Source organism: Lampris incognitus, chromosome 2, assembly GCF_029633865.1.
Source record: "Lampris incognitus isolate fLamInc1 chromosome 2, fLamInc1.hap2, whole genome shotgun sequence".
In the NCBI taxonomy this organism is placed as follows: Eukaryota; Metazoa; Chordata; class Actinopteri; order Lampriformes; family Lampridae; genus Lampris; species Lampris incognitus.
The window spans coordinates 6,326,388-6,344,413 of NC_079212.1; the positions used below are offsets into that span (position 1 = coordinate 6,326,388).

The 18,026-nt window shown below is 44.4% G+C and overlaps 1 protein-coding gene across 1 annotated transcript; it reads left to right on the plus strand.

The window, feature by feature from the left end:
- The first annotated feature begins 1,750 nt into the window (after nucleotides 1-1,750).
- Nucleotides 1,751-17,970, plus strand: slc13a3 (solute carrier family 13 member 3). The gene is made up of 12 exons (XM_056274976.1): nucleotides 1,751-2,001; nucleotides 2,166-2,344; nucleotides 2,977-3,046; nucleotides 3,255-3,434; nucleotides 3,557-3,682; nucleotides 11,087-11,179; nucleotides 11,288-11,392; nucleotides 12,317-12,414; nucleotides 14,572-14,684; nucleotides 14,852-15,013; nucleotides 16,364-16,501; nucleotides 17,806-17,970. The coding sequence occupies exons 1-12, from the start codon at nucleotides 1,766-1,768 to the stop codon at nucleotides 17,968-17,970; spliced, it is 1,665 nt and encodes a 554-aa protein (XP_056130951.1). The 5' UTR covers nucleotides 1,751-1,765.
- The last annotated feature ends 56 nt before the right edge of the window (nucleotides 17,971-18,026 follow it).

The window sequence follows — 18,026 nt, forward strand, 5'->3', positions numbered from 1 at the left end:
CTGCAGTACATGCGAAATTATCAACGTTCTGTATCAGTTGATGAGACGATGACAGGAACTTGGGGGTGACAGCAGCTCGGGAGGTTCTTGCAAAAATGTTGAGGTGTCCGTGAGCAAAACATCTAACCCCCTAGCTGCTCTCGATGAGCTGGTTGTTACCTTGCATGGCTGACACTGCCATCGGTGTGTGTGTGTGTGGGGGGGCACTCATTAATTGTAAAGTGCTTTCCTAAATAGCAGCCGGATGTGGGCCACTTCAGGCAATGGTGCGGCACTGATGGTCTTCTTCTGGCCGTGACAAAACGGATGTGAGCCTGAAGTGGCCCACATGTATAATAGCAAATATGGCCCAAGTCAAATGTGGGCCTTTTTTGGCAAAGCTGCGGCGCTCTGGGCAACATGTGATCTGGATGTGACCCTGAAGTGGCCCGTGTGGTAAATGGTGAATATGGCCCAAATATCACAAAACAAATATGGGCCACCTTTGGCAAATATGTGGCACATGTTGCATTGCTTTGGCTCGGTTCTGGCCCAGATCTGGCAAACAGGAGTGGACCGCCCAAGTGCCACCATTCCACGCGGTATGTGGGCCGGATGAAAGTGTCGGGTGTGGGACGGGTCCGGGCCACAGCAACTTTGCTATCTAGGCTGGGTGGCTGTTGCAGCTAGAAAAGCACAATATAGATGAAAGGAATATATAACTAGATCAACGGGCTTTGACGGACTAACAGGGGAATGTTTAACACTATAAGTCACACGTCTCACTTTTTTAATCATTCACATTACATGTGTAATCAAAATGTTTCAGCCATGTAACAACATGCCACTGCAGACACAGCAAGCTGTTTTATCATACTCACTAATAATATCCAAAATTAAAGCACACACACTCACACACAGTGATAGTCAGACAGACAGATCTGACTGATAGATGATCAGATAGCTTCTTTATTGTCCGTCTTGAGGGAACTTGTTGTCATAGCCTGTATGTTAAAATACAAAGTTACCTCCAGACATGGTCACATATAAAGTGATACCTACCTCAAACACATCAACCCATTGCTTTGCCCAAATGGGTTGATGTGTTTGAGTCGACTGAGGTAGATGGCTGTAAACTGAATTTCCACTTCTTATTATCAATGCACGAATCGTAGAGGCGTCCGGGTAGTGTGGCGGTCTATCCCATTGCCTACCAACATGGGGATCTCAGGTTCAAATCCCCGTGTTACCTGCGGCTTGGTCTGGCGTCCCTACAAACACAGTTGGCTGTGTCTGTGGGTGGGAAGCCGGATGTGGGTATGTGTCCTGGTCGCTGCACTAGCGCCTCCTCTGATCGGTATGGGCGCCTGTTCAGGGGGAATAGCGTAATCCTCCCACGCGCTACGTCCCCCTGGTGCTGGTGAAACTCCTCACTGTCAGGTGAAAAGAAGCGGCTGGCGACTCCACATGTATCAGAGGAAGCTTGTGGTAGTCTGCAGCCCTCCCTCCCCCACCCCCCGGATCAACGGAGGGGGTGGAGCAGCGACTGGGATGGCTCAGAGAGCGGGATGATTGGCCAGGTACAATTGGGGAGAAAAGGGGGGAAATCCAACAACAACAAAAAATGCATGAATCGTATAAGGACTAGAAAAGTTCTCAACTTAAAGAAAAGAAAAGAAAGGTTGTGATCAAAGAAATTTCAGATCCACAACACAAGTGACCGAGTATTTCCAATCACATTTTGGTTGTCTTTCAGGAGGGAAAATGTCTTTATGTGGTTCTGCTGATGGCCACCTATTGGTGCACCGAGGCTCTTCCTCTGGCTGTCACCGCATTGCTTCCAGTATGCCTCTTTCCAACAATGGGAATTCTTCCATCCAAAAAAGTGTGCCCGCAGTACTTTCTCGACACCAACTTCCTCTTTCTCAGTGGCCTTGTGATGGCTTCGGCTATTGAGGAATGGGGCCTGCATCGCAGAATAGCCCTGAAGGTCCTGAAGATTGTTGGGGTAAAGCCGGCTTGGTGAGAAACCATGCATCTTGCAGCCACATTGGCAGGACATTACTCAAGTTGAAATGTTATAACAATTACAGTCTAATTTCCTCATATGAGACAAGCATTTTTCTGATGAGCAACTGTAGTGCTTTGTGCATTCAAAACTTCATCCATGACTGCTATGTTCCCAGGCTCATATTGGGAATGATGCTCACCACATCCTTCCTGTCCATGTGGCTTAGCAACACTGCTACCACGGCAATGATGCTTCCCATTGGTAACGCCATCCTGGAGAGCCTGTTTGGGGACCTGGAGAGCCTGAAAGCAAGAAGCAAATCCGTTGAGGACTCTGACAATGAAATAATAAACGGTACACCCTTATGGTTCTATCTTTATGACTAATAACAAGTACCAAGAAAGGGTTGCCCTAAGACTGCTACAAGTTCGCACCTTATCACACACACAGTAATCTGAACTCTTATTGCTACCTCGTCTTAATTTCACTTAACTGAAGGAAGATGTCGTTCTTACCTTGGCACAAACTGTTTACCCTTTTGTGTACACTCACAGGCAAAAACAGGAACGAGTCAAACGTGCAAAGTGCATTAGTGCATTGGAATTTCTTTATGAGAAAAACAAATCTTCCGGTCATATTTACTGAAGTGTCTACTCTGACACAAAATCTGTTGTTGTATTATTTTGCCCTCGTCTGCATGAGTCTTTAATATATAACCTGGGAGGTGAACTTTGCACTTCAACTTGTTCCAACATTTAGATTCCAACACAAGTAAGGCAATAATTAAGTGGTAATAGATTGATGATGTCTAGGCTCATTTCAAGTCAAACATTAAAAATCAAAGTTCTGCCAAAAGCCTCCCCTAGGAGAGCAAAATCTGGTAAATTGACCCGTGTTTATATACTATACATACTCTCCCCTTGTTCTACAAACTTCAAGTCTGCATGGAAATCTGACATGGCCTCTTTGCTTTGGTTTCTTACCAGGTCAGTCCAACATGAAGCTGCAGTCAGTGCATTCACTGCCCTCAGAAAAACAAATATTGTCCATAGACGGGTAAGAAATACATGAATAACGCTATAGCTAAAACAGAAATCCACCTACACAATAATTAGTGGCGATGCAAAGCCGCTGCACAATTAGTGTTAACACAGCTCTAAAGCTAACAAAGGTGGGCTGTCATTTATTTAGTTGGCTAGCTTGATGGTGTGTTAGCTAACTTTGATAGGGTTTGATCTTTAAATGATCTTTAAAACTTCCAAAGGCTGGAGGGAATGGATCAGATTAACATCAAAACGGCGGACGAGATTCAATCGGAGGCACAATATCAGATGAAGGTATGGAAAGGATTCTTGATCTGCATCCCATACGCTGCCAGCATCGGAGGGACGGCAACCTTGACAGGCACTGCACCCAACCTCATTCTCATCGGACAGCTTAAAAGGTACTTGCTTCAAAGACTTCTTGACTTTCATTCTAGATATTAACCTGCTCCATGTTTTCTTTTTACTTTTTTTGTTTTTTTTGGGGGGTTTTTCTTTGACAACTGTCCCTTTGTTTTTGTAGCTACTTTCCAGATTGTGACATTCTTAATTTTGGCTCTTGGTTTGCATTCGCTTTCCCCCTCATGGCTCTCTTTCTGTTCCTGGGATGGATATGGATTGCATTTCTCTACGGTGGACTGAACACACGGTACGTCAGTGTCAGATGTCTAGCTGTATAATTTTACAGAGATTTAGGGATCTCATTGGTCACACATCACATACTAGACCTGAATACCCTTATGGTGTTGATTAGATAAATCTACTGATATTCATTACATGGGTATAGCTAAGGGGCATACCCCAAAAGATGAACGGTCCAAGTCATAGCAGTAGCCATAGTAGCCATAGTAGATCAAAGGCTGCCTTTTATAAGGTATGCTTTACTCAGAATACAGTTAAATTTATTTGTATTGCCCAAAATCACAAGGTAGTGTCGAAGGGCCTTACACTTACTACAACATAATGATATAAAACAATATACAACATCCTCTATCCTTGGACTCTAGAAACAAATTATGTAAAACGCCAATAGAAGAACTTATGAGAAAAAACAAATGGGAGCGATCTCAGGAAAAGCAATAGAGGAGGGATCCCTCTTCCAGGATCGACAATGCACAGAATACACAAAAGTAAAAATTATAATGTATCATATTGTATGATTGTCTTTTGAGCAATGGAGTTACTCGAGCCTGCGTAAATGTGTTGGGAACTGTGCCAGTCTTCAGTGGTGTGGTGATGATGTGTGTGAATGAGGGTATAAGAGTGGGAGAGATGATCTGCAGAAGGTGAGAAGGGGTGTGGTTGAGGGGACAGGTAGTAGAGCGGCTAGAGAGGAAGAGATTAGATATGTCAGCATCAGAGAAGAGAAAGAGTGTAGAGTGGTGTTGTGCGCTGGAGGTTTGTGTGTGTCTTTGCCACCTTCTCAAATCATCAGCAGTCAGGGAAGAGGGAAGTGGAGGGGGTGGAGGTTGAGTTTTGAAAGTAGAGAACAGTTTATGTGAGTTAGTAGTTTTGCTAGTTTTGTCGCGATATTAAGCGGTTTTTGCATTAGCACTACTGGATTAAAAAGAGGATAAGAAGGATTGATACTTTCTCCAGACTTGTGCCACTTCCTCTCAGCCGACCTGAGCTTTGTCCAATGTTCTCAAAGAGTGTCTGACAGCCATGGGTTGGAGGGTGCTTCTCGCGCTGGTCTGGAGGATACAGGACAGAATTTGTCAAGACATGAGGTTAGTGTGGAGCAGTGTGTCTGTAGCTTTGTTAACATCAAGTGAGAAAAGATTGTTGGGTGGGGGGAGGGAAGAAGAGACCAGAGAGGAGAATTGATTGGGGAAGAGAGGGGAAAGGTTTTGATGGAAAGAGACACAAGGAGGGGAAACCATTGGACACTGAGGCAGCAATAATGAGAATTAAATAAAAAGTGATATGATGTGTATAGTGGGGTAACAAGAGGGTTATCGGTGAAGTGGAGGAGGAGCAGGTTGAAAGAGGACAGCAGAGTGAGGAAGTCAGCAGCTTGTGGCTTGTCAAGGGGGATGTTGAGGTCGCCCAGGTTAATGAAGAGCCATCCTCTGGGATGGATGAGAGCAGCATGTCCAGCTCCTCCACAAAGCTTCCAAGTTGTCCATATGGTGGACAATAGATGACAACAATGTACATTTTGACAGGATCAGTAATAGATTTTGCATAATAATCAAATGAGGTCTCATTGCAAAGGGAGAGGAGTGGAGTGCATTTCCAGTTCTGAGAGACGAGCAGACTTGTTCCTTCTCCTCATCCACTTGAGCGAGGATTATGGGGGAAGAAGTTGGTTGAAAGGGTTGCAGGGGCTGCTGTGTTCTCTATGCGAATCCAACTTTTGGTGAGTGCCAGAACTTGGAGTGCAGAGTGTGTGGTGAAAGCAGGAATGAAGTCAACCTTGTTGACTGCTAACTGGCAGTTCCACGGTCCCATGGAGGAGTTGGTAGCAGCGACAACCTTCTGAAATTGACAAAGGTTGGCAGGGTTGCAAGTTCTAGTGCGAAAGGAATGCAGTGAACAACAGGAATATACTAAAAGCACATGGTGTGTTTGAATGAACAACATGTGAGAGAAGATTATCTGTATTTAGCTGAGATTCAGTGTCCTTCGGGTCTCTTTGCTTAGTGGACTCATGCAGGTAGACTTGCAGGTCCTATGACTGAATCTTTACGCCACAAGGACTGCTGCATCCATCATTTCACTATAGCGGAGTCTAGATATGCTATCCCTGATAGGTAACAGCTGATACCACCTACTCAATTATCACAACAAATGGCTGGGATTACCCTCATCAACTACTGTGAAACTAATCAAAACAATGCGTGAGCAATTGCGTGACCTGGTGCTAAATTATGGTAAACAATAACAGCAATGTTTTATCCAACCTTCAGCTACCTTACAACAAGCAACTGCTAAACAAGGAAAAAGTTATGACTACTTAGATATTCTGGTGTTGGCTACTCTTAGTCTAATGGGATGCTTTTCCTGTGAATGAGCTCTGTATAATTTGGCCAAGTCTACAGAATCAAATTCTCTGGGATTCGCCGAGACCATTCCAAAGAAAGGGGGCGTGATAAGACAAGGCTCAGCAGCCTGCATGAGAAGGTACATAAGGCTATATAAGATCTGCCAAATATGAAGGGGTAAGCCTATTAAGTATTTTATAGAATAATAGTAGCACTGCCCTGGGATGGCCTGGCGGCCTGTCCAGGGTGTTGCCCTGCCTGCCGCCCAATGACGGCTGAGATAAGGCTCCAGCATCCCCGTGACCCTGAGAGCAGGATAAGCGGTTTGGATAATGGATGGAATGAATAGCAGCACTTTAAAGTCAGATCAAGCGTGAATGGGGAGCCAGTCAAGGGAGGCTAGAATCGGTGTGATATGATCCATTTTTTTATTTTTTACTTAATATTTTAGCGGCATCATTTTGAACCAACTGGAGGTTTTTAGTGCTTGTGTCTGGCAGGCAGGGAAAAAGGACATTCCAGTAATCTAATCTGGATGAAACAAACACATAGATCAGGGTCTCAGCATCAGTTGTGGACTGAATAGACTGAATTTTAGCAATATTTTGTAGGTTAAAAAAGGTGTTCTTTGTGATTTTTCTAATATGAAATCCAAAACACAGGGATTGATCAAAAATAATACCAAGATTTTTGGCTTTGGAACTTTGGGAGATCACACAGTTGTCAAGAGATATTGTTTCTTGGTCATAAAAGTAACTTTGTCTAACAAGGCCAACCAACATTTCATTTTTTTTCAAAATTAAGTAATAAAAGTTATATGACATCCAATTTTTCACTGCATACTTCCAGATATGATTCTGAGACTTATTGTCTGACTTAACAGGTACATACAGCTGAGTATCATCAACATAGCAGTGGAACTCTATTCTGTAGCTCTGTATAATTTGGCCAAGAGGAGATATGTAAAGAGAGAATAGCAAAGGACCAAGAACTGAGTCCTGGGGTACACCATGTTTAACTGCAGAGAATTTAGATGTAATATTACAACAGAAGACGCACTGTGCTCTATCAGATAAGTAAGACTTCAGCCAAGACAGAGCCAGACCTTAAACAGCTATGTAATTCTCAAGGCAGTTAAAAGTATACCATGATCAAAGGTTTCAAAAGCTGCACTAAGATCAAGTAACAGTAACACTGAGATGAAATTTGAATCCATATCAAATAAAAGGTTAGGGAAGCAATAGAGGAACTGGGAGGCCTGCATACATGTCGAGGGAGAGATACAGTTATGATTTGATGAGATGTTTTGTGATACACATTGCCACTGCCATTTTCCAGCGGGTAACGGAGTCCTCTATTACTAGTGTGTGTTGATTAGCAGTGGCCGCAGGGGTAGCAGAGACAGGCTGGCTAGCAGTACTACCAACAGGTCTACCAACATGGCTACCAACAGGAATATCAACAGGGCTGACAAGCACAGAAAAATGGTTTGCAGTCAGGAGGGGTGGCTGCAAACTGGGCTACACAACCTTTGGCCTGCTCATGTTTGTACTTTTCCCCCAGAGGACAAGAATAAACTCTGCATCATCTTCCAATAAGGTTATGCTAATGCTATCGCTAGTAGGCCCACTGTGAGGTCTGGGGTCTAAGCTACCCGGCCATAACACCTAGTGGAGAGAAGAGTGCTCTAGCTCACAGATATGTCGTTCTAATTAAGACACCCGATCTGAACGGACAGCACAGTTAGCACAAGACATAGCGCCACAGCAGGTGTATTAGCACCATTAGGACAGCTAAAAGCTAAGCATACCGCTAGTAGTAGAACAGTGGTTCTCAACCTTTTTGGGGCCAGCGGCCCCCCTATCCATTATCCAGGTCCCTTACCACCCCCCATCAATTAAAATTTAGGCTAATTACTTACCTGAATATTAATGTTGAGTCTGTGTTATATCATTAAAAAAGCTTGTCATTGAATGCCAAATAACAGATTTGATTTAACTGGACAGTTGGAATATCATTATCGTTAATTTCCCAGGGAGCAAAAAAGCCACGTGACTATAAATTATATTTATGCGTATTAAACAAATGCAACGGTTAGAAATTTGTCATTCAAACTGAAATTAGGTCTTGTTATTGATCACAAACAGCAGCCAATCAGAAAGAAGTAATTTTGCACTGGTGCCAGACAAGAAGCATTCTTATTAATTGTTCCAGAGGAAAACAAGCACTGCCTACCAAGGAAAAAGTCTGACGCTACTGGGAAAAAAAGCAGAAGTATATGTAGGCCAGGGCTAGTCAACCACTTTCTTATGAGGGCCAACTTATTCAAATGTAAATGGTAAGGGGGCCAAACTTTTTTCAGAGTAATTTTCGGATCTTAGCACTTACATGTGAACATGAAAAACAACACTAAATAAATACCCTTAATACTGTGTATCAAAAGTGTTTATTAACAATGTGTTTATGTAACATACAAAATAGGGCAGTCATTATGTATGAAATGACTGCTATCCATTCGTTATTAAACTGGCGATTTTCATTGCCAACTTTCCTCTTTTTCAGTGTGGACGGTGACATTTTGAGGTTCTTTTGTTTGCTAGTTAGCAGCAGCAAGCAGGTTGGCGCGGCCCACTCACTAGCTTGGCAGCTGGTGGCGCGCACATAGGGAGTGTCGGGAGCAGTTAGGAGCGGGACAAAGCAGTCTCCCATTGGAGGAGATGGAATGGGAGTGCATTCTTGCCCTAAAACAGATTTTTCTTCGTGGGAAAATGCATTAGGATTTTTAATGTTCTAATAAAAATTGATCAAAGGGCCGGAAAAAATAATACCCGCGGGCCGGATTTGGCCCGCAGGCCGCCAGTTGACTAGGCCTGATGTAGGCTGTCCTATGTTATAGACCTTTTATTTGAACGTTCAAAGGAAATAAGCTAAGTTGTTTGAAAGAGCCCTGCACTTGGTGGTTCTCTGTCAGTTTCTTCACTGCGGGTTGCAGAGAAGTTAGTTTCAGCTGTCGTGTGCCTGAGGCCTTCACGTTCAAGCTACTGTGGTACCTGGACTTCATGTGGAATTGCTGGATTAATCCCTGCTCAACGAAATACAGTGCTGCTTGAAAGTATGTGAACCCCTTGAGCAGTTTAGATTTTTCTGTTGTTCTACCATGATTTTCTTATTTTATCATCACCAGTTTTTATGTATGAAATGTCAGATATATGTTTATCAATTGCATGTACTTGTTTAGTGGGACTTGTTTAAGTAGCCCCAAAACTACATGAAACATGGAATTAGGGTATGTGCAAAAGTAAGTGAACCCCCAGCTGCATTGGTTAAGTCAAGCAGGTAACAGACTGTGGTGAAACACATTTGGGTGCTTAATTAATCATTTAAGCAGACCAATTAAATGAGACATCCTTGGGAAAGGGTTTGGCCTGCACTAATTAAAAGACAGAGGAAACCAACCAAACCACTGTGGTCCCATACAAATCAACAATGGCGACAGCAAAGGAGATATCCGAGGACATGAAGAAGAGGGTAGTGATAGTCCATCAGTCTGGGGAGGGCTATAAGACCATCTCCAAAAGATTCCAGCTCCATCCATCCACTGTAAGACAAATAATTTACAAATGGAGGGCCTTCAACATGACAGCAACTCTGCCTAGAAGTGGACGCCCATCAAAACTATCACCCAGAAGCACCAGAAAAATAATAAATCAGGTAAAGGCCAACCCACACATCACCTCTAGAGAGTTGCAGACCTCTCTGGTAGCATCTGGGACAAATGTGCATGCGTCTACAATCAGACGAAAATTGAATAGCCATGACATTCATGGGAGGGTTGCTAGAAGGAAGCCTCTGCTCTCAAAAAAGAAGAAAGCTGCCCATTTCAACTTTGCCAGAAAGCACTTGGACAAACCAGAGGTCTTCTAGAAGTCCATTCTCTGGACAGACGAGTCCAAAATAGAATTATTTGGTCACAATCAAAACCAACAGGTTTGGAGAAAAGCCAACACTGCATATGAAGAAAAGAACCTCCTCCCAACAGTGAAGCATGGTGGTGCAAATGTGAAGGTCTGGGGCTGCTTTTCTGCTTCTGGACCTGGACGACTCCATATTATCCAAGGAACCATGAATTCTCCGGCATATCAACAAATTCTTGACCAGAATCTCCTGCCATCAGTCAGGGAGTTGAAGCTGGGACGAAAATGGATTATGCAACAAGACAATGACCCAAAGCATTCCAGCAAAACTACAAAGGAATGGCTTCAGAGAAAGAGGATTCGTACTCTGGATAGGCCCAGTCAAAGTCCGGATCTTAATCCAATTGGAATGTTGTGGCGAGACCTGAAGAAGTTGGTACATACCAGATGTCCCTCCAACCTCTCTCAACTGGCTGAGTTCTGCAAGGAGGAGTGGGCAAAAAGCCCCATAAGCAGATGTGAGAGACTGGTTAGTGGTTACAGAAGACGTTTGGTTGAAGTAATGGCCTCAAAAGGAGGAGCCACAAGCTACTAATACAAGGGTTCACATACTTTTGCACATGTTACATTTTCAGTTTTTGTGAAATAAACCACCTTTGTTGAATTAAATAAGGAAAATATATCTCTTTTTGTGTGTGTGTCCATTATTTGGAAGGTGTGCTTTACAAATTGGGATTTGGATGTATGTATAATAAGCTTATTTTAATGTTTTGCTGATCGTCACAAAATTGAGAGAGAGGTCTGTGCTGCTGCTGCATGTGTTTGACATATTCCCCCAAGAACAAAATAAAGTAGCACGTCCCGCAGGCGTCCGGGCGATAATGCATGATGTTGGAAGTCAGAAATAGGTGAGTTCTGAGTTGTCTTGAACACAGCATTGCACTGACCTGCAAAACAAATTAATGTTTTAAAGGTCAAAGGTCACCATGTAGGTTTATATTTAATACCAATAAAAACTTTACCATTAAAAGGCACCAAACAATGCAATATTTAAACTCCTTATGTCTGGTTTCACTTATCTCAGTGTGTAAAATATCTGTTTTGTTTTTGTTGTTGTTGATTTTTGTTTTTTTTTGTTTTTATTTTTTGCAGTTTGTGTATCCAGAAACAGGACTTAAGAGCAGAAGCAGAAGCAAGAGCCAAGGCCGTCATCGATGAAGACTATGAAAAACTAGGGCCCATAAAGTGAGGACTCGTGTATGTCTTGAACTCTCATGCCAGTGATGGTAAACCTGTACATCCCTGCCGCACACCTTTCCACTGACATCTTTTATTTTATATGCCCCCTTTCAGTTTTGCAGAAGGCGCCATCTCTTTCTTTTTTGTACTGTTTGCCGTTCTCCTGTTCACCAGAGACCCCAAGTTCATTACCGGCTGGTCCGTCTTGTTCCTCAAAGGGTAAGACGATGCTCAGCAGCTTCTTCATTTGTTCACTTGACACTTTAACACTATTTGAAATATAGAAAAATGCTGTTGGATGTTCATCTCTATGTTGAGTTGTTGAAGAGAAGGGAGAATCGTTGTATAGTTCTGGGTGCAACGGTATTTAAGAGACCCATGTTTCAGTTCAAAGCCCATAGACACACCCCTCAGATAGGTAATATTCCTTATTATCTGACTCTTCATGCCAGTCACCAACAATACACACAATATAAGCAAAGAGTAAGAAGAAAAACAACAATCAATTGCCTATATTATGATCTACCACGTCACATACAAAACACAAGACAGCCAACAGTCAATTCCCTAAATATGTTGCATGCAGTGAAGAATAAATATCACATATGTCAACTCTCACCGCTTCTGGTGTGGGAAGATGGCGGCGCCATTCACGTTTGCAGCGGCCTTGCCCAGTAACGGTGTGGGACGATGGCGGCACGAACTTGCGTTTGTGGAGGCCTCGGCCAGTACTGTCTATGCAGTGTGTTTGTCCACGTCTAAGTTTGTGTCTTCGTTTGATGGCTGGGAGAGCAAAACATCAATCCAGGAAGGGCTTCTCAAATAAGGCCTGGTTTCCCCATCAAATGAGTAAAGACATATTACGTCCCATAAGGCTAACATTATCAGAGGAAACATCTGAGCTCGAACTCTACACCGGCTCCAGGTGTCAGATAATAAGCCGCATTGAAATTATGTGTCTGTGCTTTCTGTACGTGATTTCGTGGGAAGGCCGAAACATCGGTCTATCTAATACCACTGCATCCATCGCTGTGGACTGTGCGATTCTTTCTTTTCCCAGAATCTGCAGCTGGTGAGACATTCGTTGCACGTGGTCCTTTTTCCCTCCTACACACTGAGTCACCTGTTTGTCTGATTCTCCAGGTATGTTTCTGATGCAGTCACCGGTGTGGTCATCGTCTCCATGCTCTTCTTCTTCCCGTCACAGAGACCTTCTCTCAGCTGGTGGTTGAATCCACAGGGTCAGTAGGTGCAGACTTGACAAATGCTTTCTTCTTGGAGAGCGACATCCATCACAGACAGTTTCATCCATCTAACTGTTAGTGATAACAGTCGTTCAAATGTAGTGATTCCCGGACGTCCGGGTAGCGTGGCGGTCTACTCCATTGCCTACCAACACGGGGATCGGCGGTTCGAACCCCTGTGTTACCTCCGGCTTGGTCGGGCGTCCCTACAGACACAATTGGCCGTGTCTGCGGGTGGGAAGCCGGATGTGTCCTGGTCGCTGCACTAGCGCCTCCTCTGGTCGGCCGGGGCCCCTGTTCAGGAGGGAGGGGGAACTGGGGGGGAATAGCGGGACCCTCCCACGCGCTACGTCCCCCCTGGAGAAACTCCTCACTGTCAGGTGAAAAGAAGCGGCTAGCGACTCCACATGTATGGGAGGAGGCCTGTGGTGGTCTGCAGCCCTCCCCGGATCGGCAGGGGGGGGGGGGTGGAGCAGAGACCGGGCCGGCTCTGGAGAGTACAATTGTGGAGGAAAAAGGGGCAAAAAAGAAGAAGTGATGTCAATGTTCATTTTAGCTGAACAGATCACAGTTTGATTGCAGAACAACTCGTGTTAATAGATTTGTCCTACACTATTTTGATAAAAGAGACAAAAGAAATCATCATATCTGCCGTGACTCATTTTAACCGCTAATTTCAACTGGCACCGTATGAATCCTATCTGGCCAGTCAGAAGTTTCGTGGTGGCTTCCAAACGCCCTCGAAATACAGACGCCATTTAGTCGGTGACTGTTGTGCAGAATCTGCATGGCGGCTATCGAATGTATTGGAATTAAGATGACGAGGAATGTTAACGACCCAGATCAGAGCCTGGGTGAGTTCCCATCAGGACTGTAGTCCCTGTGTTTCTGTGATTATGTTAATCTCTTGAAACTATGTTGCCACATTGTTTTGCCTGTGTTTGTGTGTGTGTGTGTGGGGGGGAGGTCCTGTTTGTGTGTGTGTGTGTGCGTGTGCGCGTGTTATTTCAGCTGATCAAACAAACCGTTGGACTCAATGACAGAGGGAAATAAAAAAACAAATAGCCGGGGTCATTTTTCCCTCGTAGAAACCGAGTCGGGTCTGAACATCAAAAACTCCCCATCAGTCACATTTATTGGACACTCACTGTTGGTAATTACTATGAAAGAAAGTGTGACAGTATAAAAGAAAGTGTGACAGTTCATAGAAGTAAAGGCCGGATTGATTTTCAACCTGTTGGCTTGGGACCAGACAAGACAAGATAGATGAGAGTAATGACCTGCTGTAAACTGTAATTGTGGGCAGTAATCCATTAGAGATGGGTCTGAAATAGAGCTGGAGGTTGATCACTTACTTTTACTTTTGGACTGGCTCAAGTAAGTAAGTGAACAAATAAATAAATGCTTAAGTAATTAATTAGGTAATAGTGAATGAATGATTTATTCAACTTGCTGACTGTGTTAAATTGTCTACACGTGTAGGGCTGTGCAATATGACCAAAACCTCATATTATATAGGTCATTCATATCATGATAACGATACGTATCGCGATAACGATGCATATGATAATGACACATATCATGATATAGGTCATTCATATCATGATAACGATACGTATCGCGATAACGATGCAGATCACAATAACGATGCATATGATAATGACACATATCATGATACATATAACTATACATATCACGATAACGATACATAACGATACATACCACGATAACGATACATATGATATAGGTCATTCATATCACAATTATGATACATATAACTATACATATCACGATAACGATAAATATCACGATACATATCACGATGATATATATATATATATATATATATATATATATATATATATATATATATATATATATATATATATAACAATACGTATCACAATAATGATGCATATGATAACGATACATATCGTAATATGGGTCATTCATATCACAATGACAAAACACTGGGGCGTTGTACTTAATTTCGTTGTACAGCTGTGCAATGACAAATAAAGAAAGGCATTCATTCATTCATGTATTCATTCATTCATTATGTACCGTATGTGTTCCTTAACCACTAGTTGTGTATTTATGGTTAATTCATTGATGGGCAGTGAGCCAAACCCTCCATGTATGTCTTCTCCTCAGCCTCAAACACTCCTTGCGTTCCTCTCCTATCGTGGAAGAAAGCCCAGGAATGTGTCCCATGGAACATCATCCTGCTGCTCGGTGGGGGTTTCGCGATGGCCAAAGGCTGTGAGGTAAAACTGTTTAGACACATTCGGTTTTACACGGGTCCAAGTGAGTCCAGCGAGAGTCCTGTTTCACATGTGCAGCGGTTACTAAAACTCATGTCGTCCCTCTCTTCTGTTCTCTTCTGTTCTGGTTCATCGTGCGACCCTTGACCTACTCCTGTGGCGTACTACAGGAGTCTGGCTTGGCCTCTTGGATCGGAGGCCACCTCCAGCCTTTGGCCCAGGTCCCAGCGGCTGCAGCTGCGATGCTGATTACGGCCTTTGTGGCCTGTTTTACAGAATTTGCCAGCAACACTGCCACAATCATCATCTTCTTGCCCATCATAGCTGAGCTGGTAAGACCACACGCTGGGCCACACAACACAGCCACGGCAGCCGCCGCCGCCGTCCATTACTGCCTGGGGTCCGACCCTACGGCATGACAGGCACCACCTCATGAACACGATGATGCTGTTCGTCCTACTGTTCATCCACATTAACACAGATACACTTGGAAAAAAATAATAAAACGTGCATCTTTTGCTCTCCGTTTTGGCCTTCCATCCACATCTTCTCAAAACCGCTCTCATGGCGGCTAATGGCAACGTGATGCGGACGGCGAAACATGGGAGCTTTTTTTAAAACGCCGCCGTGTGGCCGCTCTGACGGCGGAGCGGAATAAACCGCCGTTCTCGCAGTCCGCTCGTCGTGCGGCTGGGAGGGTCCGTATCCCGGACTCGCCGTAACCGGTCCCGGCCAGAGCGTCCACGGGGTGAGGCCTTCATTAGGCCCCCCTTACCCGAGGGAGAGCGGGCGTAGATCGGTGTAGTGTTGGGGGACTCCTCGTTCTCCAGCGACCCCTCTGGTCCATCGGGGGTGGGAAGCCGGATGTGGGTATGTGTCTTGATCGCTGCACTAGTCGGTCGGGGCACCTGATTGGAGGGACGGGGGGGGAACAGCGTGATCCTCCCACGCGCTACATCCCCCTGGTGAAACTCCTCACTGTCAGGTGAAAAGAAGCGGCTGGCGACTCCACATGTATGGGAGGAGGCGTGTGGTAGTCTGCAGCCCTCCCCGGATCGAGGGGAGGGCAGAGGGGGTGGAGCAGAGACCGGGACGGCTCGGAAGACTTGGGGTACACAATTGGGGAGAAAATGGGGGGAAAAATACAAAAAGAAAAGAAATTTGCATCGTATAACGTGTTGATCTGATCCTGATTTCGCCGTTTGCTGTGCATTTCTGTACACTTTGACAGCCTGATGACGGTACATGTGGCACGTCGCTGGGTATGAAATCAGCACATGTGTGAGGCAAATATGCTTAAATGTGTGCGAGGCCAAACTGGCAGACGGGTGTTAGCGCCCGAGGTGAATCCACTCCAGACAGTGTAAAGCCATGCGGGGCGGGTCAGAGGTCGGCAGGCCCTGTACGTTCAGACATACGTTACGTGATCTCCAAGCCTGTCCAATCATTAGCCGCCTTGTTAAGCTGGGAAATGTTTGTATTCCTGTCGGACATTAACTGCCGCAGTCATTATTCATTATCTGAGGTCATACGTTACGGTGTTGAATATTGTTGCATGTGCTGCAGTTTTGTTAAAGAGAAGCGAGTCCGACCACTTACCGTCCACAGATCCCTAGAGTCGCTGTGTCTATGGCTTTACACGGGTCTGGTCCTAAACATGGGTTGTGTGTCTGTCTCCGCAGGCCATGCGTATTGTGGTGAACCCTCTCTACTTCATGATACCAGCAACAATAGGGTGTTCGTATGCTTTCATGCTACCAGTATCCACTCCTCCCAACTCCATTGCATTCGCCTCAGGACATCTTATGGCCAAAGACATGGTAAGGACCCCCCGTGAACATGTGAAACAACAAAAATAAAGTCCTTTTAGTAAAACTGCCAGAGGCAACGCAACGGCCATGTTGAGTTCTCTGTTCCACATCTTTAGTATGTTTAGTACTTGTATAATTGCTTGTGTATCTACTACTACTACTACTACTACTACTACTTTCGGCTGCTCCCGTTAGGGGGCGCCACAGCGGATCATCCGTCTCCATCTCTTCCTGTCCTCTGCATCTTCCTCTGTCACACCAGCCTGCATGTCCTCCCTCACCACATCCATAAACCTCCTCTTTGGCCTTCCTCTTCTCCTCTTCCCTGGCAGCTCCATATTCAGCATCCTTCTCCCAGTATACCCAGCATCTCTCCTCCACACATGTCCAAACCATCTCAATCTTGTCTCTCTTGCTTTGTCTCCAAACCGTCCAACCTGAGCGGTCCCTCTAATATACTCCTTCCTAATCCTGTCCTTCTTCATCACTCCCAATGAAAATCTTAGCATCTTCAACTCCTCCACCTCCAGCTCCACCTCCTGTCTTTTCATCAGTGCCACTGTCTACAAACCATACAACATAGCTGGTCTCACAACCATCTTGTAAACCTTCCCTTTAACTCTTGCTGGTACCCTTCTGTCACAAATCACTCCCGACACTCTTCTCCACCCACTCCACCCTGCCTGCACTCTCTTCTTCACCTCTCTTCTGCACCCCTCATTACTTTGGACAGTTGACCCCAAGTATTTAAACTCATCCACCTTCATCACCTCCACTCCTCGCATCCTCACCATTCCACTGTCCTCCCTCTCATTCACACATAGGTACTCCGTCTTGCTCCTACCGACTTTCATTCCTCTTCTCTCCAGTGCATACCTCCACCTCTCCAGGCTCTCCTCCACCTGCACCCTACTCTCACTACAGATCACAATGTCATCCACGAACATCATCGTCCATAATTGCTTGTATATAGTTAATACAGTTATCCATACCATCTATACAGTGCATATTTCTTTACACTTGCATTGACATTGCACATAAGTATATTATATAAACAGAAGTATATATATATACTTCTGTTTAGAACATGTATAGCAATATCTATTTGCATATGATGCACATCAGTATACACATTGCACATTGTGTATATATATATATATATACCATTTACAGTAACTTGGAGTATTTTTGGACTCTTTTTATTTAGATTGTATTATTTCTTGATTTCCTTCTTAGTTTGTGCTCTCTCTTATTCTGAGACCTTTTCTTGCTTGACGTGTCAAGTCAACTTTGAACTTTGAACTTGTGTGCAGGTGAAGACGGGCATTGTCATGAACATCCTGGGCATCCTGTCAGTTTCTCTGGCCATGAACACGTGGGGCATCGCCATGTTTAGCTTGAACACTTACCCGGAATGGGCTCACCCCTCAAATCTGTCTGTGTCCGTACGCGCCCCGGTGCTCAATGCTACTGTCTGATTACTACCTCTCCGAACGATGATCCACAAGGTAGAGGGATATTTTTCTTTCCTTTT